The 26,017-nt window shown below is 39.8% G+C and overlaps 2 protein-coding genes and 1 pseudogene across 3 annotated transcripts; 1 reads left to right on the top strand and 2 right to left on the bottom strand.

Annotated features, from left to right (window-relative positions):
- Nucleotides 1-740: 740 nt before the first annotated feature.
- On the top strand, nucleotides 741-18,090 carry tmem91 (transmembrane protein 91). 2 transcript variants are annotated; one of them, XM_086262240.1, is made up of 4 exons: nucleotides 747-1,282; nucleotides 8,355-9,970; nucleotides 13,678-13,824; nucleotides 15,669-18,090. In XM_086262240.1, exons 2-4 carry the CDS (start codon nucleotides 9,536-9,538, stop codon nucleotides 15,822-15,824), a joined length of 738 nt encoding a protein of 245 aa, XP_086118366.1. In that variant the 5' UTR covers nucleotides 747-1,282; nucleotides 8,355-9,535; the 3' UTR covers nucleotides 15,825-18,090. The 2 variants fall into 2 exon arrangements, with proteins under 2 accessions (XP_086118365.1, XP_086118366.1); XM_086262239.1 differs by lacking the exon at nucleotides 15,669-18,090 and having other exon boundaries at nucleotides 741-1,282; nucleotides 13,678-15,662.
- exosc5 (exosome component 5) lies at nucleotides 17,059-25,919 on the bottom strand. Its single transcript, XM_086262241.1, has 6 exons — nucleotides 25,757-25,919; nucleotides 22,960-23,073; nucleotides 22,617-22,738; nucleotides 22,360-22,500; nucleotides 20,813-20,902; nucleotides 17,059-18,198 (listed from the first exon to the last, which is right to left on the bottom strand). Exons 1-6 carry the CDS (start codon nucleotides 25,890-25,892, stop codon nucleotides 18,103-18,105), a joined length of 699 nt encoding a protein of 232 aa, XP_086118367.1. The 5' UTR covers nucleotides 25,893-25,919; the 3' UTR covers nucleotides 17,059-18,102.
- On the bottom strand, nucleotides 23,102-25,741 carry LOC147315045 (uncharacterized; annotated as a pseudogene).
- Nucleotides 25,920-26,017: the final 98 nt, after the last annotated feature.

Below are 26,017 nucleotides of genomic sequence, written 5' to 3'. Positions count from 1 at the left end.
ATGCATGAACTTTATCCTGCATGGCCTCCCCTGAAAAAGGCAAAATAGGCATGGCCCAAAGCAGGAATGTCTGTTTTTGCATCTTGAGACTATTTCTGACTGGAGATCTTAATGTGAGCTGGCCTGGGTGACTAAAGTGGGTCACAGGGTGAAGCCGACATTAAAGGACTGACACAAAGTGGAGTCATCCTTGCCGGAGGGCATCTCACTGCCTCCACTCTGGAATAGCACATATATAGATAGGCCTAAAGAAAGCAACTGCATAATAATCAACCGCCCTCTGGCTCCCCCTCCCTCAGTTTTTGTTCCCTCTCTGTTTTGATTGCTGCCTGTGTCCACTTTTGTGTTTGCTACATGCAGCAACATAAATGAGATTTTTCATCTCATACTTGCACCTTGCCTGCGGGTATTGTATTTTCAGCCTGTCCAGAATGCTCAAATCAAATGGCATCCCAAAGGACATACATTTGTTTTGCTAAGGCTAACCTTAAACCTCCCTGCTAGATCCCTGGTCTTAACCCAAATCCTAATTCCAACCCAAAATCAAGTCTTGACCCTGGTAATCCTCTTAAAGAAGTAAGAAAAGGCAAATGTCCTCACTTTGCATGTGCACGTTTCTCTTACTAAGCTTAAGAGGGCCTGAGAGTAATTGAAACACATCAAATACAGGGTGAGGACCAACAGGCTTTAGGACCCAGTTTTTCCGCCATAATATGGTAGCAGAAGCGCTGAGAAAAGACAATAAGGAGAGGGAGAAGACAGAGGGGGTGGAGGAGCAGAAGAGAGAGAGAGATGCTTCAATGTGGAAAGTCAGAGAAAAGCTGAGTGTGGCAGAAGAAAGTTGACGTGGTGTAACTACAGCAAGGCCCTTCCTTTCTCCGTGAGAGGGGAGAGACTGAGCGGGATACGATAGGAAATGTTGTATTGGGGAAACGGGAGCCTTTGACTAAGCATGCACGTTTACTGCTGCCAGGTTGCACAGGTGTATTAACGGCTACATCCACATGCATTCACAGCCGCATAGGAACCGCTGATGGGATACTGACAAGTTTGACTGTAACTCCGCGCACACGTCCCACTCCCACACAAACACGAGTGCTCGTATTTAGCTGTACGCTGAAATGTACACGCTTTCTGCACCCTCCCACGTGAAAAGGCGAACAGAACAGCGCAAGATCCCTGTGTAACAGCATCCAGCCCTGTGGACTTGTTAAAACTGGGACACTGGATTCCACCGGGACTCACCTCGAGGACAGGACGGATCAGAGTTTCCGACGTTAAGGTGAGGAAATATTCAAAGAAAATTCCGGTGTTACTTACACTCAACCCCCCTTTTTTAAAAGTCAGAGGATGAAAAGGCAGAAAGCTGGATAGATAAAAACGGTCGAACCAGTAATAATATTATTTAATATTTATTATTAATTTATTTAGAGGGTTTATGTTTGTCATGTACAGTATGTATGTAATTCTCTGAAGAACAGGCTGACAGTATTTCAACCACAGTGGGAGCTCGTTATATATATATATATATATATATATATATATATATATATATATATGCTCCATTGTTAACGTTTCTTTAGCCATTTATCGCTGTATAGCAAGCCTACTGTGCAGTATTGAGCACCGTAGCAGAGTCACGGAGACCATCTGATAAAAGCCACTTCCTTTTTGTTTTTGTTTTTAATTTAGCTAGTACATCTAAAGCTCTTTCAGCCTTCAGCCAGCATCTGAATTGGCAGATCAGTTTAAGTGTTAAATGTAAAATGTCCGGTGGGAAACTGCTTAAAAAACCTAGCCCAAGTGCTTTCAAAAGACATGCAGGGTGTTCTGGGTTTTTTGTTTTTTTGTTTGTCAGCAGTCCTAATTAAGAGCAGGTCTTTTCTCTGCGGGGGGTGGGTGGTGCACACACCATGCCCTCGGTCTGTGATGATGATGATAATGAAACTATGTAAGAAACCGTGCTGCTCATCTGCAAGAAACTAATTTTCTAATCAAGTCATTATTGCATTGCAACACACTGATTTATATTTGTTCCTCAAAGGCTTACATTAGCGCTTAATCATAAACATTCCAGCAAGTACAGCATGACAAGCCAAGTCCTGAAAGCTGTACTTTTTGTGAACCAGCTTTTTCTCTAAAGTTTTAAGGTGGATCCTGACAGAATTTTGTGACCATATTGAGATTAACACTAGTACACATACACACACCACAGATAAAAAATACAGGTGTACAGGTCATTACACTGAAGGACAGTTGATGTAAACACAGTATGAATGACATCTGTGCAGTCTTGTTTAGTACACACATTTGCGCAGGCATAGGTAAAATGAAACTTGCTTTACTGAATAAAAAACAGTCAGATAATATTTCAGGGGGTTTAGGAATTCAAGAAATCAGAAATACTATTTTGGAGTGTAAAAATATTATTTAATACTTTTATGCTGGTCTTACTGGCTGTTAGGTGTATACTTTAATTGTTGTCTATTACTACAATGTTTTGAGGTCCTTTATTGTATAAATTACGACATTTTTAACATTGTATTTAAAGCACAGGAATCTTAAATTAATGTGTTGGATTTAATTTTTGTTATTTTGCATCTTTAATAATAATAATAATGGATTGCATTTATATAGCGCTTTTCAGGACCCTCAAAGCGCTTTACAATACCACTATTCATTCACTCTCACATTCACACACTTTAGTAAGTGGTTTACAGCTGAAACTGCAGATTTGTTTAAAAATGTCTCTAATCATCTCCCTGTAGTGCAGCGTTTCACTGTGTGTGTTTTCTAATGCTCTTTCATCAGATTTTCACATTTTATTTTACATGACAAGTACCAAAATTACTGCAAATTACTAGCACACACTGTTTGATATGTAACTGCTCGGCAAGCACAAACAAGTAACATTGTCTTAAATGGTGAAATGTTATTACACAGTAACATTAACATAAACCATTATTCATTTATTCATGTGGAAAGCATTTCCACAAACAACACAAACTATATACACATTTACCACAAATAGCAGCACATTGAGAAATATAGCGCATCTCTGTGGAATGTGTCCTATGATGCGTTCAGATTCATATTTCAGATGACTGACTACAACATACTACATATTCCGCAGAGATGCTGGAGCAATGTGCAACGTAGTACAGATGGGTAACTTCTCATTTCTTGGGCCTCACTGCACATGAGCACCAGCTGTGCGAGCAGTGCGTGTATGTGTGTGAAAAGAGACAATCTGACTATGGTGCAGCTGTGTACATGAACATGTGGGCTGGTTGGCATGGACTGCTTCAAAGGGTTTGTTTTTGTGTGTCTAAAAGGGCAAGGTGATGCAAGGCTGCAATGGACTGCAAAGTGTGTTTGTGAATGCATGTCTTGTGAGGCAAACTAAATGACTGTGTGTGTCCGTGTGTGTGTTAGAGCAGGACATGCCATGGACCGATTAATGAGCTCACACTGTCATACACACATTCTGCGCAGGGGGTTTAAGTATTCCCAGTGTCTGGCATGACTGCACTCATTTGTTATTACAGAGTGATTCTGTGGAAATTATCTATCTTTTGCACTCTGAAATGACAGTTACATTTTTACTGGAAGGCACAGTAATGCTGGAATTATCCCATCCAGTTATTATCAAGCCAAGCAGAGGAACAGTACTGAAATGGCAAATTAGCCTCTGCTTCATTTATCCTGCAGTGAGCACTCCACTCCATGGTGAATGTGTTTCCATAGGAACATGGTGTTACTTTGAGCTTCATGTGCTGTGCGACGCTCTTGACGATCCTGCCTGTTTTTTTGCTTATCTTTTCTGTTCAGCTTCCTCTCCTCTCCTCAGTCATTCTGTACAGATCAAGGAAGAGCAAAAGGGAGAAAAAGAGTTTGGAAATGAAATCAATAGGGCCATTTAACCACCGCTTGCGTTTTCAGAATTTCATTTGGCGTATCTCAGAGCCTGCTCTGGCCTTATCAGCCTGACATCGCTGTTCTTCAGGATGCCTTTTTATTACAGTCTGCAAGCGTTTACAGCTCCAATTTCCTACAGCCACTATGCTATTTCTTTCCCATGAGTGTGTTCACTGTATCTGCATCTTGATCTGTATCGGATGAAATATTGCAGCCGTTACTTCCAGTGAGAATGTGAATGTATGCTGAGAGACAGCGAGTCAGTGTGTGTCAAAAAGACTGCAGAGTCGCTGAAAATCTGTGTAAGAGTCAGCAGCAACAGTTCTCTACTTTCACGACAGGGGTTTAAGGCAATATTTCACTTTAGTTGCATATTTCGATGTCTTAAGAACAAGCTGTCTTTTCATGTAGTAAGTGGAAATGCTACTCAAAGAGACACGTTTTAAGTTTAGTACAGTGGCTTTGCCAAAAGTATTGGCTGGATTATAAAAAAGGAACAGAGTCAGATCAAAGAAAAGGAAGAGGGATATGGAGGGAGCTGAGAAGATGCGTGCTTGTATATGTGTATGACAAAACACCAGACTAAAAGGACAGAGATGGGGAGAGAGAGAAGAGGGTCTCTTGTAAAAGTGGTGCCGGTGATATACGGCAGCGTCCTTGCAACCTTCCTTCTACCTGACTGGATGTTTTATGAGCGTTGCAGAATCAGAAAAGGAGGCAGGCTTATAATACAGCTGACAGAAGTCTTTTTATGGTGGATGGGCAGAGGTGGAGGAGGGAGGGAGAGGGTGTAATAAAGCTGAGTGCATCTCTCCTGGAATGAAGCTGCAGCAATTGGGAGGGGGCAGAAGGGAGAGGGGAGGCTGGTGAAGTGCTACAAATATTAGTGTTACATGAGCGTGTGTGCAAAATGCACCATATGTCCAGATGTGTGCGTATGTGTTAGGAGAGGAAGGCAGTTTGCACAGAGCTTTTGCTGACGTCACTCTGTTGAACAATCACTCAGCCTCCATAAGGCAAGCAGAAAATGGAGCCCTCAGCATACGCCAGCCCAAAGACACCCAATTAATCCATTTTTTCCCCCTGTGTGGTGCGGTGAAGCGTGCAGTGAGTCACAGAATTGATCTTGAGCCTGTGAAGTAATATACCGTGCAGAATGAATACTTACTGATGAGATATTATGTTGTTTGTTGAAATGACACTTTGTTATTCTGCCGGGAATGAAAAGACTCTTAACACACAATACAAAGACTTTTTTTTTTTTTACATCGCTTCCTGCTTGTCACCTGACAGTAGCAAATCTTGACCATTTAATTATGATTGATTAATTTGAGATATTCTTACTTTAGAAAATTAAAAGTCAGTTTTACATGAGCTTAATTTCTCCATTTCAGACAACTAAACTAACAGTTTACATATTACATATTAACTGATGATGATGTAGGGATATCAGATCATGCATTGCAGTCCACTGGATAAAGATCTCCGATGTCGCTAAAATGTGTGAACAGTTGAAAAACTTCAGAATCGCTTCTATTTCATCCAATTTCTCTTGGAAAAAAACAAGCTTACCTAAAGCCAGGGAATGTGATTTCCCACAAAATATAGTCAGCAGTAACTTAAAATATATGTTATTATATGTTATTTAAACCTGATTAACTGCTTGCTAATGCAAATATATAATCAGACAGTCACATGGAAGCAGCTCAGTGCATTTAACCATGTAATCACTTTCAAGAGTTCAAGTGTTATTGCCAAAGTTCAAACTGAGAATTAGAACAAGTGACATGAATTGGTTGCTGGTTTCAGATGGCTGGTCTGATTGTTTCCAAAACTGCTAATCTGGTGTGATTTTCCCATACAACTTCCTCAGTTTACAGATAATGATCCAAAAAAAGAAAAGAAAATGTCCAATGAGCAGCAGTTCTCAGGGTGACAATACCTTGTTTATGCCAGGGGTCAGAGGAGAATGGCCACATGGCTGGTGGTGATGGTGTAATGGTGTGGGGGATATTTTCTTTGACCATTTTGTGCCCATAGTACCAGCATTGTTTTAATTGCACAACCTACCTGAGTTGTTGCTGACCATGTCCATCCCTTTATGCCTACAACGTGCCCATCTTCTGGTGGCTGCTTCCAGTAGGATAAATTCCCATAGCACAAAATATCATCACCTCAAACTAGGGCTGGGCGATATATCGAGTTTTTTAAAAATATCGATATATTTTCATACGAGATATAAGATGTGACAATATCGTTTATATCGATATAGTCTATGTTACGTTATAATTATACTTGTGGAGCCGCAGGTTTGCCTCTCTTTCGTCCACTTTTGTCTCTACGCAACGTTACTCGGCCTCACCTCTCCTTCACTGAACACAACTCCCCCCTCCCCCTTAGCTTCACCTGCAGGCAATGACAAGATGAAAGCGGAATATCTCCGTTAGCGAGTTACCGTGCGTGGGGCTGGACGGCGTCAACGTGTTAGCGAGCTAACCGCGCTAACGACATGCAGCCAGGAGGGGCTGCACGGCCTAAAATCCTTTCATTTTCTCAAAAATCGACAGTGCGCCTTATGTATGAATTCTGGTTGTGCTTACTGACCGCGAACCGATTTTATGTGGTACACAGCGCTCAGCAATCTGTCAAAAAATGTTTTAATATGACTTTGCTAAGCTACGGAGCTGCACCACTTGATGGATTGTCGGAGGATTACGGCTACCGAGGAGGAGCCTCGCGGAGTGATACGTACTGTGTGTATAAGGACCTGTTCAGAGACGTGGTGCAGCTGTGAAATCTGTCTCTTAGTTATTATGCTCAGCGTCTATTAGTTTACATTTTGACTGCACAATTGTGAGCTTTTTGTTATGCACAAAAACAACATTGTTTTCTTTTATTTATGGACCATGATTATTTAATAAATGCTGATAATTTATTTTTGAGTAATTTCTTCATGTACATCTACGCTGTATGTAAATAAAAGTGCCCGTGTGACATCTGGGACACAGTGTGACTAGGAACTCTCTTTTTGTTCTTAACTTATGGCTTTTAAAAAAAAAATCGAGATATATATCTTATATCGCCATCCAGCTAAAAAATATCGAGATATGAATTTTGGGTCATATCGCCCAGCCCTACCTCAAACCAACTCACTGGTTTCTTGAACATGAGAATAACCTCACTGAACTCAAATGGCCTCTTCCCTGGGGGCTTCAGTTATCAGATCTCATTGCGATAGAGCACGTTAAAAAGGGAGATTCCCTTCATGGATGTTCAGCTTACAGATCTGAATCAGCAACTGTTTGATGTTATCATCTCAATACTGACTAAAATCTCTGATATTATTTCCAAAAAATAAAAATATATTTCCTGCACCTTCTGACTTTATGCCAAGAAGATTTAAGACAGTTCTGAAGGCAAAGGTGGTTCCACCCAGTAATAGCAACTGAATGTAAGACACAAATAGAAAATGGGAAGGAATAAACAATCATTTCTCTGGAAATAGATGTTGAGAGGGTGGAGATTTCAAAAGCATGCAATGACATGTTAAAGAGGAATACTGGAAAGTTTGGTGTTTAAATAGACCAACATATTGGGACATGTTGTGTGTGAATGACGCAACACAGCTTGAGTTGTCTACCTGAACAAGCGCATAGGCTTGTTACACACTGCTACATGTTGATGAATTCACAATTTTTACATTGTGTATCTGTATCAAAATACATAAATACAGTGACAGCAGCTGTGCCCCTCCATCAACAACAGTTGAAAGTGTCTAACTGATGTTTACATATTTATAATATTGACTAAATCTTTGGAAAAGTACTGGAAAGTTACCAGCTCAGGCTCCACAATGGACCAGAATGGAGCAGAAAAGAAGTACTTTCACTCCTCGCTATTTTACTCACAATTTAACCATAAGGAATTTTTAGCTTTTTGGACTGAGATTTTATATATGGCTGAAACTGGTATAAAACTCTGGTTCCTGTAAGAGTAAAAATCCTATAAGAAAGACAACATTTCCTCAGCCATACCTGCTACAATTCATAAAAATACGGATATATACACAATATAAAAAATCCCTATGTAACCAACAGAAAGACTCCTTTTTTTTTTTTTTTTTTTTTACTAAGTGCATAAGGGAAAGGTTCATTTTCATAGGCAACCTTTCAAATCACGCTAATCCTCTGCTCTACTGGGAGCTTATTAAGTAAATCGATCAAGACTCACAGTCTCACAGTGAGATTCTTTTTTACTGGAGTAAAAAAAAAAAGGGTTGATATATAATAAGAGTGCATCTTTTTTTCTGTATGAAGTTATCTGCGCGCATGTGAATCAGGAGTTTAAGTAGCTTGAGCCCACAACCCTCGCAAACTAAACATGAGTAAAAGTGGAGAGTATAAATATTTTGTGTGACCTTGTTCTTCTCTTAACAGACATCAACGTCCTAACTGGCGATCTGGATAGAGAGATTCCTCGTCCTCATCTATCCTGAATGAAACCCTCTTAAGGTGGATGCTAAGCATTAAAATTGCATGTCCCAGTGGAGAGCTGCCATACCAAGTAGCCAACCCGCAGCAATAAATCAACACTAGAGGACTTTTATTTCTTCATTATCGCTTCCTGCAGCAACAACAAAGGAACAGGCATGTTCACAGGCCTGTTGACCTGCGGATGTGCTTCATAGGATTCTATTTTTGGAGCCTCATTGGTTTTACAGATTAACTGCCCTCAAATATGGCCCCAATCCGTTTGTTGCTCCACTAGTTTGACTGCTGCCGGAGGTTGTGTATATTCATGCTTCAGAACGCCCCACTGTGTGACAGTTTAGTCATCTGAAGGGGCACTGCTTCTTTTTGAAAGCAGTTTGAGTTCACTTTTTTCACACTCTTGCAGAGGAACAAACACTTTGCTGTATGTAATGACAGCTGGAAAGACTTTTAAGTTATTCTTGTCAACTCCTAACTAATTGCCCTCTTTCATTGTGTAACTTAGGAAAGATTGACATCTGAAGCTTTTACACCGTTGCCTAGTCAGTGTGCTTAGATTAGTGCGTCATAATATTTTATTGAAAGAGTTTTTCAGTCACACTACAGTCACACTGAATTTCCATTGCACGTTTTTATTAAACTGTCTAGCACTAATCGAGATCTTTCATCGTCAGATTCGAGATTTTCATAGTGCGTGAAAGCAAAAGTAGCTACCATTAGCAAATACGAACTGACGCGGCCATGTGAAATGGAAGACACAGGCCAAAGCCTGAACCATCAAGTCCTTAAAGAATTGTTTATGACATGTGAAGAGAGGACATTTTTGAATTATCCAACGTCACTCCAGCTGAACATTTCACAGGACAAAGCTACCACTGCTTGTTTCACTCTGACATAAATCTGGCATGCTTTGTTGGCCCCAGGGCCAAGCCCTATAACAAGAGAAAAATTAAAGAATAGGATTAAAGATGGATTATCACTGAAATACTAAAGCCAGCAAAGCAGCTGCCTTTGCATACTGAAAGCCCATTGGACTCTTCAGGGAGAAGCTCTGTTGACCGATTTGTAGATTGCATTTGGTTGTTGATGTGGTCACCTATTGGGTGGCTGGTATTAAAAAGGAAAGGATGGAGAATCTAGATGAGCTGGAGCACCCTCTTCTGGGAGAAAGTGCCAATAACAACTGGGGACCAGGGCCGGGGCTGGGACCTGGAACTGGACAGGCCCCAGGTGGGCTGTTCAAGGGAATCTTGGTTAAGTGTGAGGAGGACAGGGCCTACCCTCCATTAACATGGAGGGGCTATTGTGGACATCCCCCTGAGCTTCAGCAACAGCAGCTACTGGATCCTTGCTCCTTACCATGCACACTGGAGTCCTTTTACCCAGCAGCCCCCATTTGGGGCCACACAGATGCCCTGCTCAACAAAGACTACTTGGAGACCACGTTTGTGGACATTCGGCCAGGTTCAACACTGGAGAGGAAGCTGCTGGCTGAGACGCAAGACTTCCACAGTGCATCCTACAGCATGGACGATGAGGATGACCTGCTCCCTGACTCTGACGTAAGCAGTGTTGGACAAGTTACTTTGAAAAAGTAATTAATTATAGTTACTAGTTACTTTTTCAAAAAAGTAACTGAGTTAGTAACTGAGTTACAAGGTTCTACAAGTAATTAATTACTTGAAAAGTAACTATTGCGTTACTTAAAAAAAAATGTTTAACCCTCTGGGGTCCAGGGTATAATTGGCCATTTTTAACCACATTTCAAACATAAAATCCGAGTAGAAAAAGTTATATTTTTTACTGTAACAACCACAAACATGTTTATGGATAATATTTCATAACTTTAAATGCAAATATAAATTGTCAATTTTAAAATCATATGCAAAAGTTTTGCAGACAACAAAGTTATTTGCAACCATTTACCTTTTAGCGTTTTTTATAACCATTTCAAACTATTTACATAACAATCAGCTGTTCTGCATTCAACAGGATGCCACACAAATTATTTGTGCCACTCCAAATATTTCTGTCCACTATAAAGGAGAACATCACAGCCTGATACCTGCAGGTCTGACAGCAGCAGGTGTATCACTCCTACTGTTTTCATTGAGCATTGTTCTGACACACAACACAAAACTATCCACAACACTACACACTAACTACACAAGACGACACATTAACTACACACTCCAAACACGCTAAACGTCACAAATCTCTCACATCTCAAAACTCTCTCTCTCTCTCACCCTCACTCCTAAAACTTCCCCCTCTCCCTAAACAACAAAATGTCATGTTGCCACATCATTTTTGATTGGTCGGCATGGTGCATTTTTCCACCAACACGAAAGGGCAGGTTTTTTTTGTTTGTTTGTTTTTCTTTGTCATAAGCAGAGAGTGCTCGCTGCGCTGTCCTTAGACAGTAAACGTGGCGAAACTATTGAGGAAAAATCGCTGCGTATATATTGTTTATCATGACTCTGGTTTTACGTGGCCTATCAGCACAATTTAAAAACTGGTATATATCACCTTGTTGCTTTGTCATCTTGAAGTGGTCATGTGATTGGCTTAGCACGACTACTTTATTCTTCTTCAGTCAAACAGCTGCTTAAAGCTGCTGCTTAAAGCTGTAGCGTCCAGATTACTTACAGCTACTTCCGTGGAACTGATATAAATTGCGGTAAGCTTAAGACAGCTTCAACCATCTGTTTGTTGAAAAATAGTAACGCGACCGCACCGCATTTTCTTGTTAGTAACGGTAACGACGTTATAACGATAGAAATAGTAATTAGTTAGATTACTCGTTACTGAAGAAAGTAACGCCGTTATTCCCATCACTGGATGTAAGACACTTAAAAATGTCTTCTCTTTCTTCTTTTGTACCGACAACAGAGCTTGTGCAACCGTACAGGAAATAAAAGCAGGTCAACAAATTTTCCTGCTATTGTTCAAACAGAGGATTCAGGAATATTTAGATAGGTCTGAAAGTAAGCATTAGTTTCTCAATTAGTCCTTTGTTTGTCTGTTAAGTTTCAAAAGTAACAAACCTGAAAGTTTGCATGTAGATGCCCATATTAGTTTTATCAAATCATTCTCATCCTCAGCTCAACCAGATCCTCTTCATTCCTGAAACATGCTACAGAAAAAGCAATGGAGCCTCATACTGTCAGTGTAGGTTCTGGAAACCAAAGAGGAACTTAAAATAGACATGCGAGCAAAGCAGCAATTGAATGCTTACTGTCAAAAAGCCAGATTACATAAAGCTGCTCTCCTGCTGCATAACAGGTAATGACACCATAGTGCTGATAGAAGATGCCAGTTCTATATCATAGACCAGCGGTCCCCAACCCCCGGGCCTCGGACCGGTACCGGTCCGTGAGTCGTTTGGTACCGGGCCGCGAGAGTTGAGGCTCAGTTGTGAAATGTATGGTTTTCAGGGTTTTTATCGGTTTTCAGCTTTATTTTGTTATAATTTTTATTGTTTACTCGGTTTTCCTGGGTCTTTTCACGTGTGTTATGAATAAATCTTCTTTTTTTCGGTACCGGTACTAGTTTTATTTTGTGTATTTATCCGCGACACTTTAAAAGCCGGTCCATGAAAATATTGTCGGGCATAAACCGGTCCGTGGCGCAAAAAAGGTTGGGGACCGCTGTCATAGACCACCGAGCAAAGCCCATCATAAAGTAAAATATAAATTAGCTACGAGATGCCAACAGCAGTCAACAAAATAATACATACTCTAAATGTCACCAATAAATAATGTTAGTGTTTGTACTGTTTAGTCTCACATCAAGGTCAAGTAAAAGCTTTTTAAATAACTAGAACTAAAAGGCTAAGGGATGTTTAATGATTATTACTTTGATTAAGAATGCAAGTAAAAACACAAATACACAGTAGCACTACACACCGTTAAAATCGACAGCAGCTGGCTGCCACAAAGTTTAGGTAAGAGTTTGTTCCCCAAGGACAAAAGGAGAGCTTGTGTAAAATATTTTTTAAGCTCATTCTGAATGCTGGCAGTAGTGCAGTGATGCAGAGTCCTGGGCCTGTGGGAATAAAACCTTGCAGTGACCTTAAATCTGCACAAGACAACATCTTCTACTTTGCTTCACTTCAAATTGTTTTTATAAAAGAACTTAAACTGACACATGAAACTCACAGATTGCTCCATGATCAACATTATGGAAAAATAAGTGTCGCATCCTGATTGATTTTACATGTGAGCACAGGCTTAAATTGATTTCCCTGCTTCTCATCAACACAAAAAGGATTTTATGTCTATAAAAATACTTCCCAACTATAGAAAGATTTTTTTTTTTGACCAATAGAACAGGCATAATAGAAATAGCCCTGTGTTCCAAGCTTTAAATAAATTATCTTGTTTAGTAAAAAAAAAAAACCACTTTATGTCTGTGTTTGCTGCTGGTTTACAGAACAGTTACTAAAATATAACAAAAGCCTTTTTTGGAATTGTACAACTGTTTCTTACACAAAGTAAAATGACCAAAGTGGTATGACAGGGTCATTGTGAGAGAGCAAGTCAGACTCAATATGCAGCTGTTTCAAAAAAGATGCATGAGTCATAAAGTGCCCCGCGGTCAGCAGAGCTAGTGCATATCCAGACTAACCCCATTCAATCACATTATCTTTCAGACACTAGCAAAGTTTTTAGTTGTTGTGGATGACTTGAATATAAGAGAAACAGCGTGTTTCACTTAATGTTGGAGTAGATCATCTTTGTATGTTTAAGACAACAAGCTGTATCTTTGTTAGATGGACACAAAGAGGTAGATTACAGAAATGACAAAAAAGCAAGGTTGTTTTTTACTTATGCACCTGTGCACTGGCACCTTGATGAAATAAACTGAAGGAAGTTGACAAGGCTGCAGCAGTACTGATCCATGAAATGGATCTTCAGAAATATGTATTCCTCTCTAGAAACAAAGTCTCAGTTTTTCTCTTAACCCACAAATTTTATTGAGACTCATTTTGAAACAAACATCTTTGAGTCAAAATGTTTTTTTATTCACTTTACACACCGTCCTTGCACAGTACCTTACATTTGAAAAGTTTCAGTGTAATTTTCATTTGCAGGAAAATGAAATGAATGTAATACCTACTGCATTTTTGTGAAGGCTGAAATCTCACAGACAAATATCTGAAAATGTGCCCAAACAAAAACAAATCACCCTAAAAGTATTTCTTTATAATGTATGTTATCGCTTTCTATCCTGAACTCAACCTAAACGCACTCTGTTTGAATCCCAGGACTCATCCATCGATGATTTTAGTGATACAGACAGTGAGAACAACTTCCCTCTGATGATCCCTCAGGACTACCTGGGTCTGGCCTTTTTCTCCATGCTCTGCTGCTTCTGGCCCCTGGGCATCGCTGCCTTCTATCTTTCACAGAAGGTATACGAACACACACAAACACACAAACACACAGACACACCCTCAGTCCTGAGCAGACAAGATACAACTTGGCTCTATCGTTCACAGCTGAGGGTGAGTTTTTACCCTCTGCAGTATGTGTGGACGATCAACGAGTCCAGTTCTTTAGTGTTGCGCAAGTGAAGGATTTATGGAGGAGAGCTGTGACAAGGAGATTACACCTGCAGAATCACACTTCTGAAATAGTACAAAGCTGAGAACTTTAGATAAAACACTTAGATCAAATCCGAATCACAGTTGTCTATAATATGGTCTCTGTTGGTATCATAACTCAGATTTCTTCACATTGATTTCTTGAAGACATAAGCTTGAAAAAAACCACTGACCTCTGTCCTTATGTATCTTTTTCATTATGTGTTGCTTAATTTAATGGGCATGCATATGTATTTACAACCTTTGCATCAAGCAATACATAGAGCCATGACCAAACTAAGAAGAAGAAATAATAGTATTCCTGTACTGGGGTTTTGTCTTTAAATCAATATTTACATAAATATTTCATTGCAGCGCATAAAAACTGCTCGTTGGAGCTCACTGGTTTAAACAACATGTACTGTGTTTTGCCTACATTTATTGAATAATAAAGTCACTCTTTCTACCATATGTATACTATAATATGTATAATGTCTGCCTTTCAGCAGGGATATATCCAGTCCAGATGTATAGGGCAGAAATCTAACAGGATACCACATTAAAAATGAATAAACTTAAAGTTAATATAACTGCAAATGTGCTGTTCTAAGCAAACTATACTATTCATACACAACTTTTTCCTATAAGTGTTCAGCATCTGCACACCACATATTTAATGACAATTTAATTAACAGATACAAAATGTAAACAGAAAAAAATTGAATCACTGGCGATCTGTCCAGGGTCTACCCTCCCTTCGAAGGCTATTTCCAGGATTAAATGTGCTTATTATGTTAAACGGCACTTTTTAGAATCACATACATGCTCAATCATAATTTTTGACTCATTGTTGTGCATATCACTTTAATTTTGCTGTTATTGATTGATGTTAATGTGGAAATATTTAAATAAAGTACTGTGCGTTATTAAAGCGCCTAAGTAAATGTACAAGGCTGTCTTTCTACTCGTCACTGTGTTATACTTGTATAACTATGCATGTGACAAATAAAGAACCTTAACCTTAACCTTAACCATATCCATGCGCTCATCTGGCCAACACCTCTGGCCCCTCACCACAGAAGAAACAGGATAAAATTATTAAATCTGATTATTCAGAAGTCAGATGACTGGTCACCCAAAAGTCAGAATTGCTAGAAAAAAAGAACTTATTAGCCACAGTTACTTATGGTAGTATTAAAATACCCCTTACACAAATATCTCTAGACTCCCTTATTTTATAAACTCATCCCTCCAGCAGTGCAGGAGAGAAAGAAATCCCATTAACACTTTTGCAAAGCTAACTGGCAGCATGCTGCAAAGGCCTTTTGATCAGATCAATGGCCTTCGTTAAGGTTTAATTAGAGTCATAACAAGAAACCTCAAGGTGATAGATTTCCAATATTGTTGAGTGCTGCCTAAAACAGGGGTCAGAGTCAAAGGCAAGGACTAGAGGGAGAGAGAAAGGAAGGAAGGAGGAGAAAATGATGAATGAGCTGCAATCGCTGGGTGTGATTTGGAGATGGAACATAATATGGGCTTAGCGTGAGATTGGAATGAGTGGAAGAGGAAAGTGTAGGCCAGGGAGGACATTGACAAATGATGATAAATGCTGTTCTCTCCTATTTTTTTCACTCTAATCTTTATCTCAGTGTCTCGTCTCCTCTTTTACTCAGACCAACAAGGCATCGGCTCAGGGGGATTTTCAGGGGGCCAACGCAGCGTCTCGCCAGGCTCTCTGGCTCTCGGTGCTCTCCATCGTGTTTGGAATCATAACGTACATCTGTGCCATCGCTGCGTTGATTTCTTACCTGTCCGCAAAACCACCATAAAAGCAACTCTTTGAAACGGACATGCATACAAAAGACTGACCTCTCACATATTTCATGAAGATCAACACATGCCAACATATCACCGTTAAATGTCAAATAATCACAGTGTTTGTCTGTCGACTTGTCTGAAGTCACGTTTCATCTACACCAAGCTGAAAAGCTGCGACGCTGAAAACAGAAGCTGGGAGCTGGTGTGTCGTTTATAATCGCTTTGGGATTATAAAAAGAAAAATCAGCTCAAAGGATGTTCTGAGCACATGAAGAAAAATCTTTGAAAAAGCAGTCTGTTACTTGTTTAGTGATTTGAAGACTTAAGTTACCTTCTGTTAAATCTGTGCTGTAGTTGTCATCGTATGTGAAGCATTACTGAAGTAAAAAAAAAGAAAGAAGAAAAACAGAAATTCACATTTTTCCATAGCACTGTAGATATCAGCATTACAAACAATGGATGAATAATAAGAAGCAGTGGAGATATGTGTCATTGTCTGCCTGGGAGGAGCTAAGTGGAGGGCAGTATACGATTAGATGGAGTCTGCAGATTTATGAGAGGTCATAGCAAGGACGTGGCAGCAGATAAATCCCGATGGACTTCACTGTGGGAGGGCCTGAGCCAGCACTGTCACTTGAGGGGTGAAAGCTGGTGATGATGTTTTAAAACATACGATGAGCCAGAAGCAATAGTCCTTTGGAGAACCCAGAGTTCCTTGCTGACGGGAGGGACCCCGAGGGAAATGCTGCACGTGAACATCGATAAGCTCATCCTGGTTTCACACTGCTTCAGTCACTGTTTACTGACAGAAAGGACTGCCTCTGCTTTGTTTATACCAACTGAATCATTATCTTCATGTTGAAATACACAGAACACTAAATAACTAACGCACAGAGTGTAGTTGCTGGTATAAGAAAATACGTTCACGACTTTTAAAATTAAATGCAAAACTCGGAGGTAGAAAATGGACTCAAGATATAGACATTAAATGTTATCCTCTATATATACACAGGGTTAAGAAATCATAACATATACAGCGGAGGAAAGAGCTGGAAAAAGTGCCAAAAATACAGAAGAAACTCTGAGGATGATCCTTTTATCAGCTATTCCATTATTAGAAGCAGCCAGGCTGTTCACACCATGCTCCTTAAATATAGATTCTGCTATTTTCTCCACCAAAAATAGAACTGACATCTTCAGGAGCTTGCTTCTTGCAGTATGACTGACTTAAAAAAAAGTCTACTCAAAACTTCTGTTCAAAAACACACAAATACTTTATTTAAATGGGCCAAGAAAAGTTGCAAAAATTGTGATGCATGTTTCAATAACATCCCAGGTTTGGTCATAAGAAAACCCTGCATGGTGAGCTTGTTGGTTTCCTGCTGCAAACTTTGTTTCCTTCAATTGGACCAACATTGTTGCAAAATTGACTGGATAAAGCTCTGAGCCTTTAACTACATAGTAAATGGGGGGTATCCAAGTAAATATAAAGGAATGACTAAGGTGGAAGCTGACATTTTCTATTTAGATAAATAGTTTTATAGAGCACACACTCAAGTACATATAAAATACTATGTTTGCTGCAATCCCAGTGTTGTTTCAAAGCTGGTAATAGATCACTTTTAACAGATTTTAGTAGACAAACCTCTGGTATCTCCGTGTCTTGCCCTTGTCAGCTCTCTCATTGTCGATGCGCTGTGATTCAGCTGTACACTGACAATCCTGAACTACCGTCTGTCTCCACCGTACTTTCATTTTAATAGAAGAAAAACAAATCACACTTTGTTGTTACAGCTGAGTTACGTCAATTATTGATTTATATGGAGGCATTTCACGTGGATTGCTCCGAACGATGAGGCTGTCGTGCGATGGGCTCTGCTCAGGTTTGTCTCGCTTTGTGTCACTCGTACAGATAATAAGCGGACTCTGAACGTGTGAGTCAGTAAGGTTCAAAGGTTGCAGCAAATGGGATTTATTACTACAAAAAATATTCAGGGCTTTTCTTTTCCCCAGGTCACATCCTTGTATTAAATGTATATATTAAAGTGAAAGAAAATCAGCAAATCCCAATAAATGCACTTGTTTGACATTCACCTTTCCTCCTTTCATTTCTGATCTCTCACAAATGTACTCATACAAGCCTTCCCACCATAAAGCACAGCTGTCTACAACTGAACTGAAGAAATTGTAGCCCACAGGGGTTTCTAAATATTTTATTACGACATCAGTGTTTGCATGCATTGTTAAAATAAAATAAAAAAGACTAGGCAAAAGAAAGCTCTGTGTTTCTCATAGGCTTTTGGAGTATCGCCGCTTGACAGAGTCTCTGTAGAACTGGAAGATCTTCTCTGATGCTTTCTGACTGACTGCTATGCACTGCTGCAGCTGTGAGAGAAGAAAAACAACAACTGAGGATCAGACAAAATATGAAATGCAACAACAACTGATTTAAGTCACATCAGACCTGAGGCAGACAGGGAGAAAGCAAAAATAAGAACCGTTTTTCCAAAAAGTCACACATGAAGCAGAATCACAAATCTAAACTTAACAACGTTGTAGTGTTTCTTTTTAAATTTTGGCAGGGAGTGTGTTATGTCTTTATTCTGATGGGACAGTAGAAAGCAGACAGGAAAGTAAGGAGAATATGACCCCTCCAGTCAGTATCCAGTCAGCATACTGGTTCCTTGTAGGTGGGCCAGAGTGAACCCCATATTTTAGTGTTTCTGGAATAATACTTGTTATTCAGTCAAAAAAAGGGAATCCCATTTGATTTTTCCATTCAATTCCCTTTTAAAGTGTCCTTAAAGAGGTCATGTTTCGATCCATGGGATGGTCTCCAGGAAAAAGCAGCAAAAGAGTAGATTTCTTATAGAGGCAACTAGAGCTGGGCGATAGAACGATAACGATATGTATCGCGATATAACTTTTTCTCGATAGAAAAATTAACCTATCGCGATAGACCTCGCCGCTCTTGTCCTCTTAAAAAAACAAAACAAAAACAAAAAAACAGCCAATCCAAATTAAGTAGCGCAGAGCCGAACCAATCACAGCCGCAGCGTCACGTCACGTGACTTGTTACGTACAGCACAAGTGCCAAGCCGCACATGTGTATTTGTTTGGGAAGCAGCCAGCCACCGTACCGCCCGGGTAATGGAGGAAATGAGTGTGCCGACTAGAAAAATCAACCGAGCGTGACCGAAGAGAAAACAGATGATGGTTCCAATGCCGGAGAGATTGTCAAACGGAAGAGCCATAGAAGTTCCGTAGTGTGAAGGTATTTCGGCTATTTCAAGTCTGACAAAAAACAGAGTGGTAGTAGTAAATTTTGTAGTAAATTGTGCCGAAAGCAAGTCTGGAAATACAATAAACTGGTGCGTGCGCTACGTCCACAGGTACCCGGGTATTTTTGAAAATGCAGATTTTTCTATGCGTTTGCACCTTTCGTCCACACGCGTTTTTGGTCACTGAAAACGAAGATTTTTAAAAACTCCGGCCAGGGTGGATATTTTTGAAAACTCCGTTTTTGCATTTACGTGTGGACTAGAAAAACTGAGAAAACGCAGTGTCAAAGGTGTGCGCATTTTTTGACGTCACACTGTGCGGCACGTTATTGTTTCAGTGAAATGAATTTCTACAATACTGTTACTGTTAATTCTACTCTCTGCAGTGTTTAAATGCTTACATATACACACAGTTACTGTCCCTCCACACATACGACTCGGTTCTGCTTCTATGCCCCAGCTTTGTTTACTTTTTCCCACCGAGGCTTCTAGACTTCTGATTGGCCAACATTTCTGCACGGTTAGGAATCTAGCGCCACCTGCTTCTTTGGCATGTTCATAGCAGCGTTTTCCTTCATTTCTGCCTTTATGTGTGGACGGGATTATTTTTTAAAACGAAAACGGAAAATCTCCGTTTTCAAAAATACCCGTGTACGTGTGGACGTAGCCTCAGTCTCTGACTGGAAGCGCTAATTCGTCATTCGTCTTTTGTCAGACTAAAGTAACTGTTAAAACTGTTTGAAAAGCTCAGCTATACAACAAGGAGAGATTGAGAATTTCCTTTTAGTTCTCAGTTTATTTGATATTGACAAAAGTTAGTCAGTTTTGTCTGTTCTTCTGTAAAACAAACTAAGATTTATTTTTAGAATTAATATTTTGTTTCTAAGTGGAATTGACAATTTAGTCTGTTTCGTTTGTTCTATTTTGAAACTTAAACGCTTTAGCGGCTGCCTTTTGTGTATTTTGCAATATTTGCCTTTATTTATCTGAAAAAGTCTCATGTTCCTTAAGTACATCTACCCTGTTGAACTTATTATGGGAAATAAATATTTAAATAAAAACAAGCTGCTGATTATTTCACATTTTACTTGTGAGCAACGGCACATTTAAATCTTACAAATATAGTTATTTGGCTTATATCGTGATAGATATCGTTATCGCCTGAAATGAAAAAAACATATCGTGATATGAAAAAATCTTATATCGCCCAGCTCTAGAGGCAACATTTATTATCATTCCTGTCATCCGCTGATCAAAAGGGAATCCAGGAACCCATGGGACAGTTTCATCTGAGTCCAGTCTTCCTGTTTTATGCAAATTGTCTAATCACATCAGCTGATGATTTATAGCTTGCATTTAGATAAATGCTGTCCCTCTTTTAGTCTCCATATAGATAGCTGCATGCAACCAAAGGCTGCTCAACATGATTGATCAATAGCGATATAAAATAAATCCCCTAAAATTTCCAGAAACTATGGTCCTTTTGGGTAACAGGAGAAAAAAAATACTCCATGATATTGTTATCAAGACTGCAGAAACTCCAAAATGGTTTTTAGGATGTATTCTTGGTTTGGCAACATCTACAAACAGCCTCTGCAAGGGATGCCCAGTCTTTTCTCTTTGAAGCACGCTTTAGAGAAGTCTTTTCTGGCTTGGCATTCACAGTTTTGTTTATTTGAAATGGTGCACACTTTTTTTCCTGTCATTAATCCACTGACCTCATGCACTGAAAACGATCCTTTGGTCGACGACATCAAAACGCTGCGTTTTGCGCTGTCGATCGCAAAAGTCATCAAAGCTCGACTTTCCTTTTGAGAGAGAAAATAAGACACGGGCAAGGAAATTAAGATGATGTCAATCTGTCCCGTTAGGAAGCAAAACCATTACCACTGATACAAATGGAAGTGACAACAGATGCGCTGGACAGACAGTAAGATATTCCAAAAAAGGGAATACTTTAGCTGGTGGCGACTATAGATCGCTGTGCTTGCCTTATCGTTCCTGACTGATTTTTCTCTAGTTTTGTTTTTCTTTGTCATTTAACTGCATTCAATTTATTTTTATTTATACAATTTCCTCCACAGTTGCCTCAAGTAGTGCAGTATTCAGGAGAACATCCCAACAATTACATGACAGTGATGTCAAACATATGGGCCAGGGGCCAGAGTTGGCCCAGGAAAGACTCCGATGTGGCCCCCACTGGACAGCACTGGAAAATATGAAAGAAGGTGTAAATGGACTGTTCATAAGTTTTACAGTTTTATCTTTACTGATAAAGACGTACAACATGGCTAATCAAGCTAAACCAAAGTAATTAGGTCAGTTTTTCCCAACCTTTTGGAGTCACGCACTTATTTCAGATTAGAAAACAAAATAAAATAAAAATCACACGGCACACAACCTAACAAAAATGTCACAAAAAGCATGTTGATAATTTTTCCCCACGCACCAGGTATAGAGGAATTGGCTTGGTTTGTTGCCAGTATGCCTTTTTTGCTTTCTTCTGAGCACTACTCGTGCTCGGGCCTTTATCTGGGTCAGTATTTCCTCCAGGACCCAGGTCAGACTGACTACTTTTTCTTTTCAAATATTTATGTATTGCTATTACGGGCTGCACCATCTCACAGCATGACTATTATGTAATTTCTTCTTCATCGTCTTCTGTGTTACTGGCTGTTGGCAACCAATTTAATTAGAGCAGCTGATTGTACTGCCCTCTAGTGGAAGAGAATATAATGGTTCTGCCCATTACTCATGCCGATCGTACTAATCAGGTGGAACCAGATAATCTTCCACGCACAGCGGTTGGAAACACTGAATTAAGTAATGTGTAATTATAAACATTTATTTGTTACAATTTAAGCCCTTACAGTTTATTTCTATTTAAGAATCCTATTGAAGAGTCTTTCAGCAACTACAACAGCTTTTCTTTATTATCATTTTATGTAGAAAAACTGAAAAGTACTGTTCAAACTGCATTTCTTTTCCTTATATTAAGATATTTCAAGGATTGAACTTCTTGATAGAAAAGAGTTTCACACGGTATGGTCCACCTAATGTCAAAGTGGGATGTATCTGAGCCACAACGTAAAATGAGTTTAACACCCCTGCCCTATGAACAAGCACTTAGCAATGGTGGGATGGAAAAGACCTATATTTTCTGTGTCATTTGTTTGAAAAGTTCCCAGGAAATTTGACAAAAGCCACCATCAGAGTGTTTTGGGAAGATTTTTGTCACCCAACATTCTAAAAGTCTTAGATTTACCTTTTCCTGAGCTGCAGTGGGGTCTGTGATGATTTGCCCATCTGTGCTGATGGCACAAGTCACTCCGCAGAAGAGGCAACTCATGGGCAATCCTGCATCCATAAGAGCCATACATGCAGCATTCAAACAGCAAGACAGCAGCTGAGGAACAGGTAAGGAAGAACACTCACAGAAAACATCTCAATTTTAGAGCCCTACTTGCAGATTGGATATAAACCTCAAAGCTTGCAGCAGCACAGAGTTTTACAGAAGGATACTGAACCATCATCATGCAGGACCTGAAGGATGAGAGTGAGCGAGGAGCGTGGATGGAGCGTCAGGAGCAGAGAAGCCTCACAGGTTTCTCGCACACACTGCTCTTGCGATCGTTCCCTTACACCTAGAAAACAAACAAATCTCGGTATAAAAAAATGAATGCGAGCAGAAAGCTCACGTACCCCACCCTGTGGTCAGCTGTGGCATAGCAACTTTTCCACAGCAGAAACCTCAGAGACATTCTTGTAGATATCAGGATGCAAAAGGTCTATTTCACATTAGCTTCCCCAAAATAAAAGAAGCAATGCTGCATAATGAAAATTTTTACCCCTAAAAAAAACTCACTTGGCAGCCCTACTTTGGGCTGTACCAACACCTCCAGGGTCGCCCGGTCATAGATCTCCTTGTTGACTTTGACCTCAGCTGGTCCGTACACTCCAGCCATCACACTCGTGTCTCCTTTAGACAAGAACAGAAAGGAGCATTATTCAATAAATAACACTGGATAATTAATGATGTCTTTCCCCACATAAACAGACATCTAGGAGGGGAAAAGTAGTAACATCAAATCATTTAAAGCAGTACGACACCCAGTAAATGTGCTCACAGCACATGTATTTTTTAAAGGGGGGACTTAAGCGCAGACACCCTATTTAGAACAAGCTTTTAATAAGAGAACTAAAGCTGATGTGATACTTCTAAATGACAGAAAGTCTCATCGGGCGACCGTGGCTCAGGGGGTTGGGAATCGCATCTGTAACCGGAAGGTCGCCGGTTCGATCCCTGGGCTCTCTGTCCTGGTCGTTGTGTCCCTGGGCAAGACACTTTACCCTACTTGCCTACTGGTGTTGGCCAGAGGGGCCGATGGCGCGATATGGCAGCCTCGCTTCTGTCAGTCTGCCCCAGGGCAGCTGTGGCTACAACTGTAGCTTGCCTCCACCAGTGTATGAATGTGAGAGTGAATGAATAGTGGTATTGTAAAGCGCTTTGGGTGCCTTGAAAAGCGCTATATAAATCCAATCCATTATTATTATCGTGTAAATTTCACATTTATTCTTCCTCTTGCACCACAATATTTTTTTTTCACGACACTGAACCAACCCATCCATCCATTTCCGCTTATCATTATCAGCTACCATACCAAAATCTTGCTATCACATCAAATGGTTGATTAAACTGTGTAAAATATACTTTAATAAATTAAAGTTTGCATATAGACTTCTACCATTAAAATGAACCATCGTTATATTCTTACCTCGCTCTATGTTCCTAATTGTTCCATTGTATAATAATTACAGTCCTTTAACATTTTGGTAAAAAATTCAGTCAGGATCTATATATTGCTATCATACCCCAGTGTCCCACTTTCCATTTGATTTGTTACTTGAAATGTGTCAGACATCTGACTTTATTATACATCGTATCCACACATCATTACCTTTAACAATACTTTGTCTCAGACAAGCACCAAACAATTTGACAGTGCATTGAAAGTGACCATCCCAATGCTTTGCCTTACATTTTATCAGCTGTATTTTTCTCATTCTCTCAGCTCTTTAATGACTAAGACCTTTGCCTGCTCCGGTGTTCCATTTCACTTAATGAACACCTTACAATCTGTTGTCCAGGTTGACTGTATTTTCTTCTGTTTTCTTAATAATCTAAATATCTGCATTTTTCTTGATTAGGTGTTCATTAACATACACATTCGTTCCTTTCAACTTTCTTCAGTAGCTCTTTCTTCTGCTTCCTATTAATAAATCTTATAATAATGGCAGGTTTTTGATTCTTGTTTTTCCTTGGAAGAGCATGGCACTCCTCAGTGTCCTTACTATCCATTTCAATGCCTTTACTTTTGAAAAAGCCCATTGCCTGTTCTTCCAGGGAGCGCAACTCTTACTCAGGCAGCTCCCCTCTCTCCTCTGCTGCTGCCCATGCATATGTCTGGTGCTTGGTTTCCAGACCCGTTACTATCACATCTGTTATTCTCAAATATTGTTCCAACTCTACCACTCGTCCTTCCAACATAGCAAACTTCTTGTCCTTTTCCTCACTTTGCCTTCTTAATTCTTTAATATCCTCAATTAAGTTGATTATTATTTGTTGTTGTTTTGCAATGGTTGTTATTTCTTCTGACATAAGGTTCAAAGATTCCTTTATGTCCTCCAGTTCCTCCTCATTGACGTTACGTCTTTTAGGCAGCATCTTCTCAATACTTGTGCCCCTTTTTTACTGCAGCCCCAATCAATCCTGAGGCTTGCTAACCTGCGCCTGCCTTTTCCTGTAGCTTCACTAGCTCTTGATGGAGCCTGGTTGTGGCCTGGTGGCTGATGATGGACCCTGATCGTGGCCTTATTTTGACACATAAAAACAAAACAAAGAACTACACAACACACTAACTATACATTAACTACACACTCCAAACACGCCAAATGTCACAAACCTCTCACATCCAATGACTGTGGAATTGCTCACATCTCACAGTTGATCTCGCTCTCTTTCTCTCTCTCTCTCGTTGCCTTGCCATATCATCTTTTGATTGGTCAACATGGTACATTTTTCCACCAATAGGAAAGTGGTGGCTTGTTTTTTCGGGCTGTCATTAGAAAATCCAGTTGTTACCTTTTCTTGGTATATAGCTTGAACTTTCAACACAAATAAAAATGTAATGGAGACTCAGTGGGAATGCATCTTGTTGCTATGTCATATTAAATTGGTCATGTGATTTGGAAGCCTCAGAGGGTTAATTAGAAGCTCAACAATAAACCACCTGTGTTGAAATCTGAAATGCCATGTTGTTGATTCAAAATGTGCACAGTAGATCCGCCCCTGGAGGGAGGTTAACACTATGCAATAAATATATTTATTTTATTAATTAGTTGTAGCTAGGCTCAACGTTAATGCTACCTTATTTTAATAAACAACATTGTCATATGCAAAAGTAAGCTGGCACATACCACCCACGCCAGCATAAAAGATGCACCCCTGATTCTCATTATTATATTATTTTGGGTATAAGGGTAAAGAAATTCATGTCACTAACTGAAGTGGCAGGTTAACTTCCCTAACCTTTCTCCGTCCTTTACGTCCAGTTTAGAGGCAAATAAACGCCCAGATAAATGATTTCTAAAATTAGTGTTACCTTGGACGAAAGAAGCAGAACCATCAGTTCGAGACAGCAAGCTCTGTTCACAACCAAACTCTCTCAAAGAAACAGTCAGAGATCCGCAGACCTCCATCGTGGAGAAAGCAGGTTTGTCGCAGGCGGATGGCGTCATCTGTTTTCCCTCTAGTTTAGGCTCCTTACTGATGACATCAGAATGAGAAAGAAATGTTGGCTCTAATAAATAGTTAATTCACAAGAAATGTGGATCTGTAATATATTTCTATGACAACGAAGAAG

This window comes from Aulonocara sp. 'chitande type north' Nkhata Bay, linkage group LG14 (genome assembly GCF_057382095.1).
Source record: "Aulonocara sp. 'chitande type north' Nkhata Bay isolate Kocher_YH1m ecotype deep benthic linkage group LG14, A_spYH_male_GT1.1, whole genome shotgun sequence".
NCBI classification, from domain to species: domain Eukaryota; kingdom Metazoa; phylum Chordata; class Actinopteri; order Cichliformes; family Cichlidae; genus Aulonocara; species Aulonocara sp. 'chitande type north' Nkhata Bay.
This window is presented reverse-complemented; position numbering and strand designations above follow the sequence as displayed.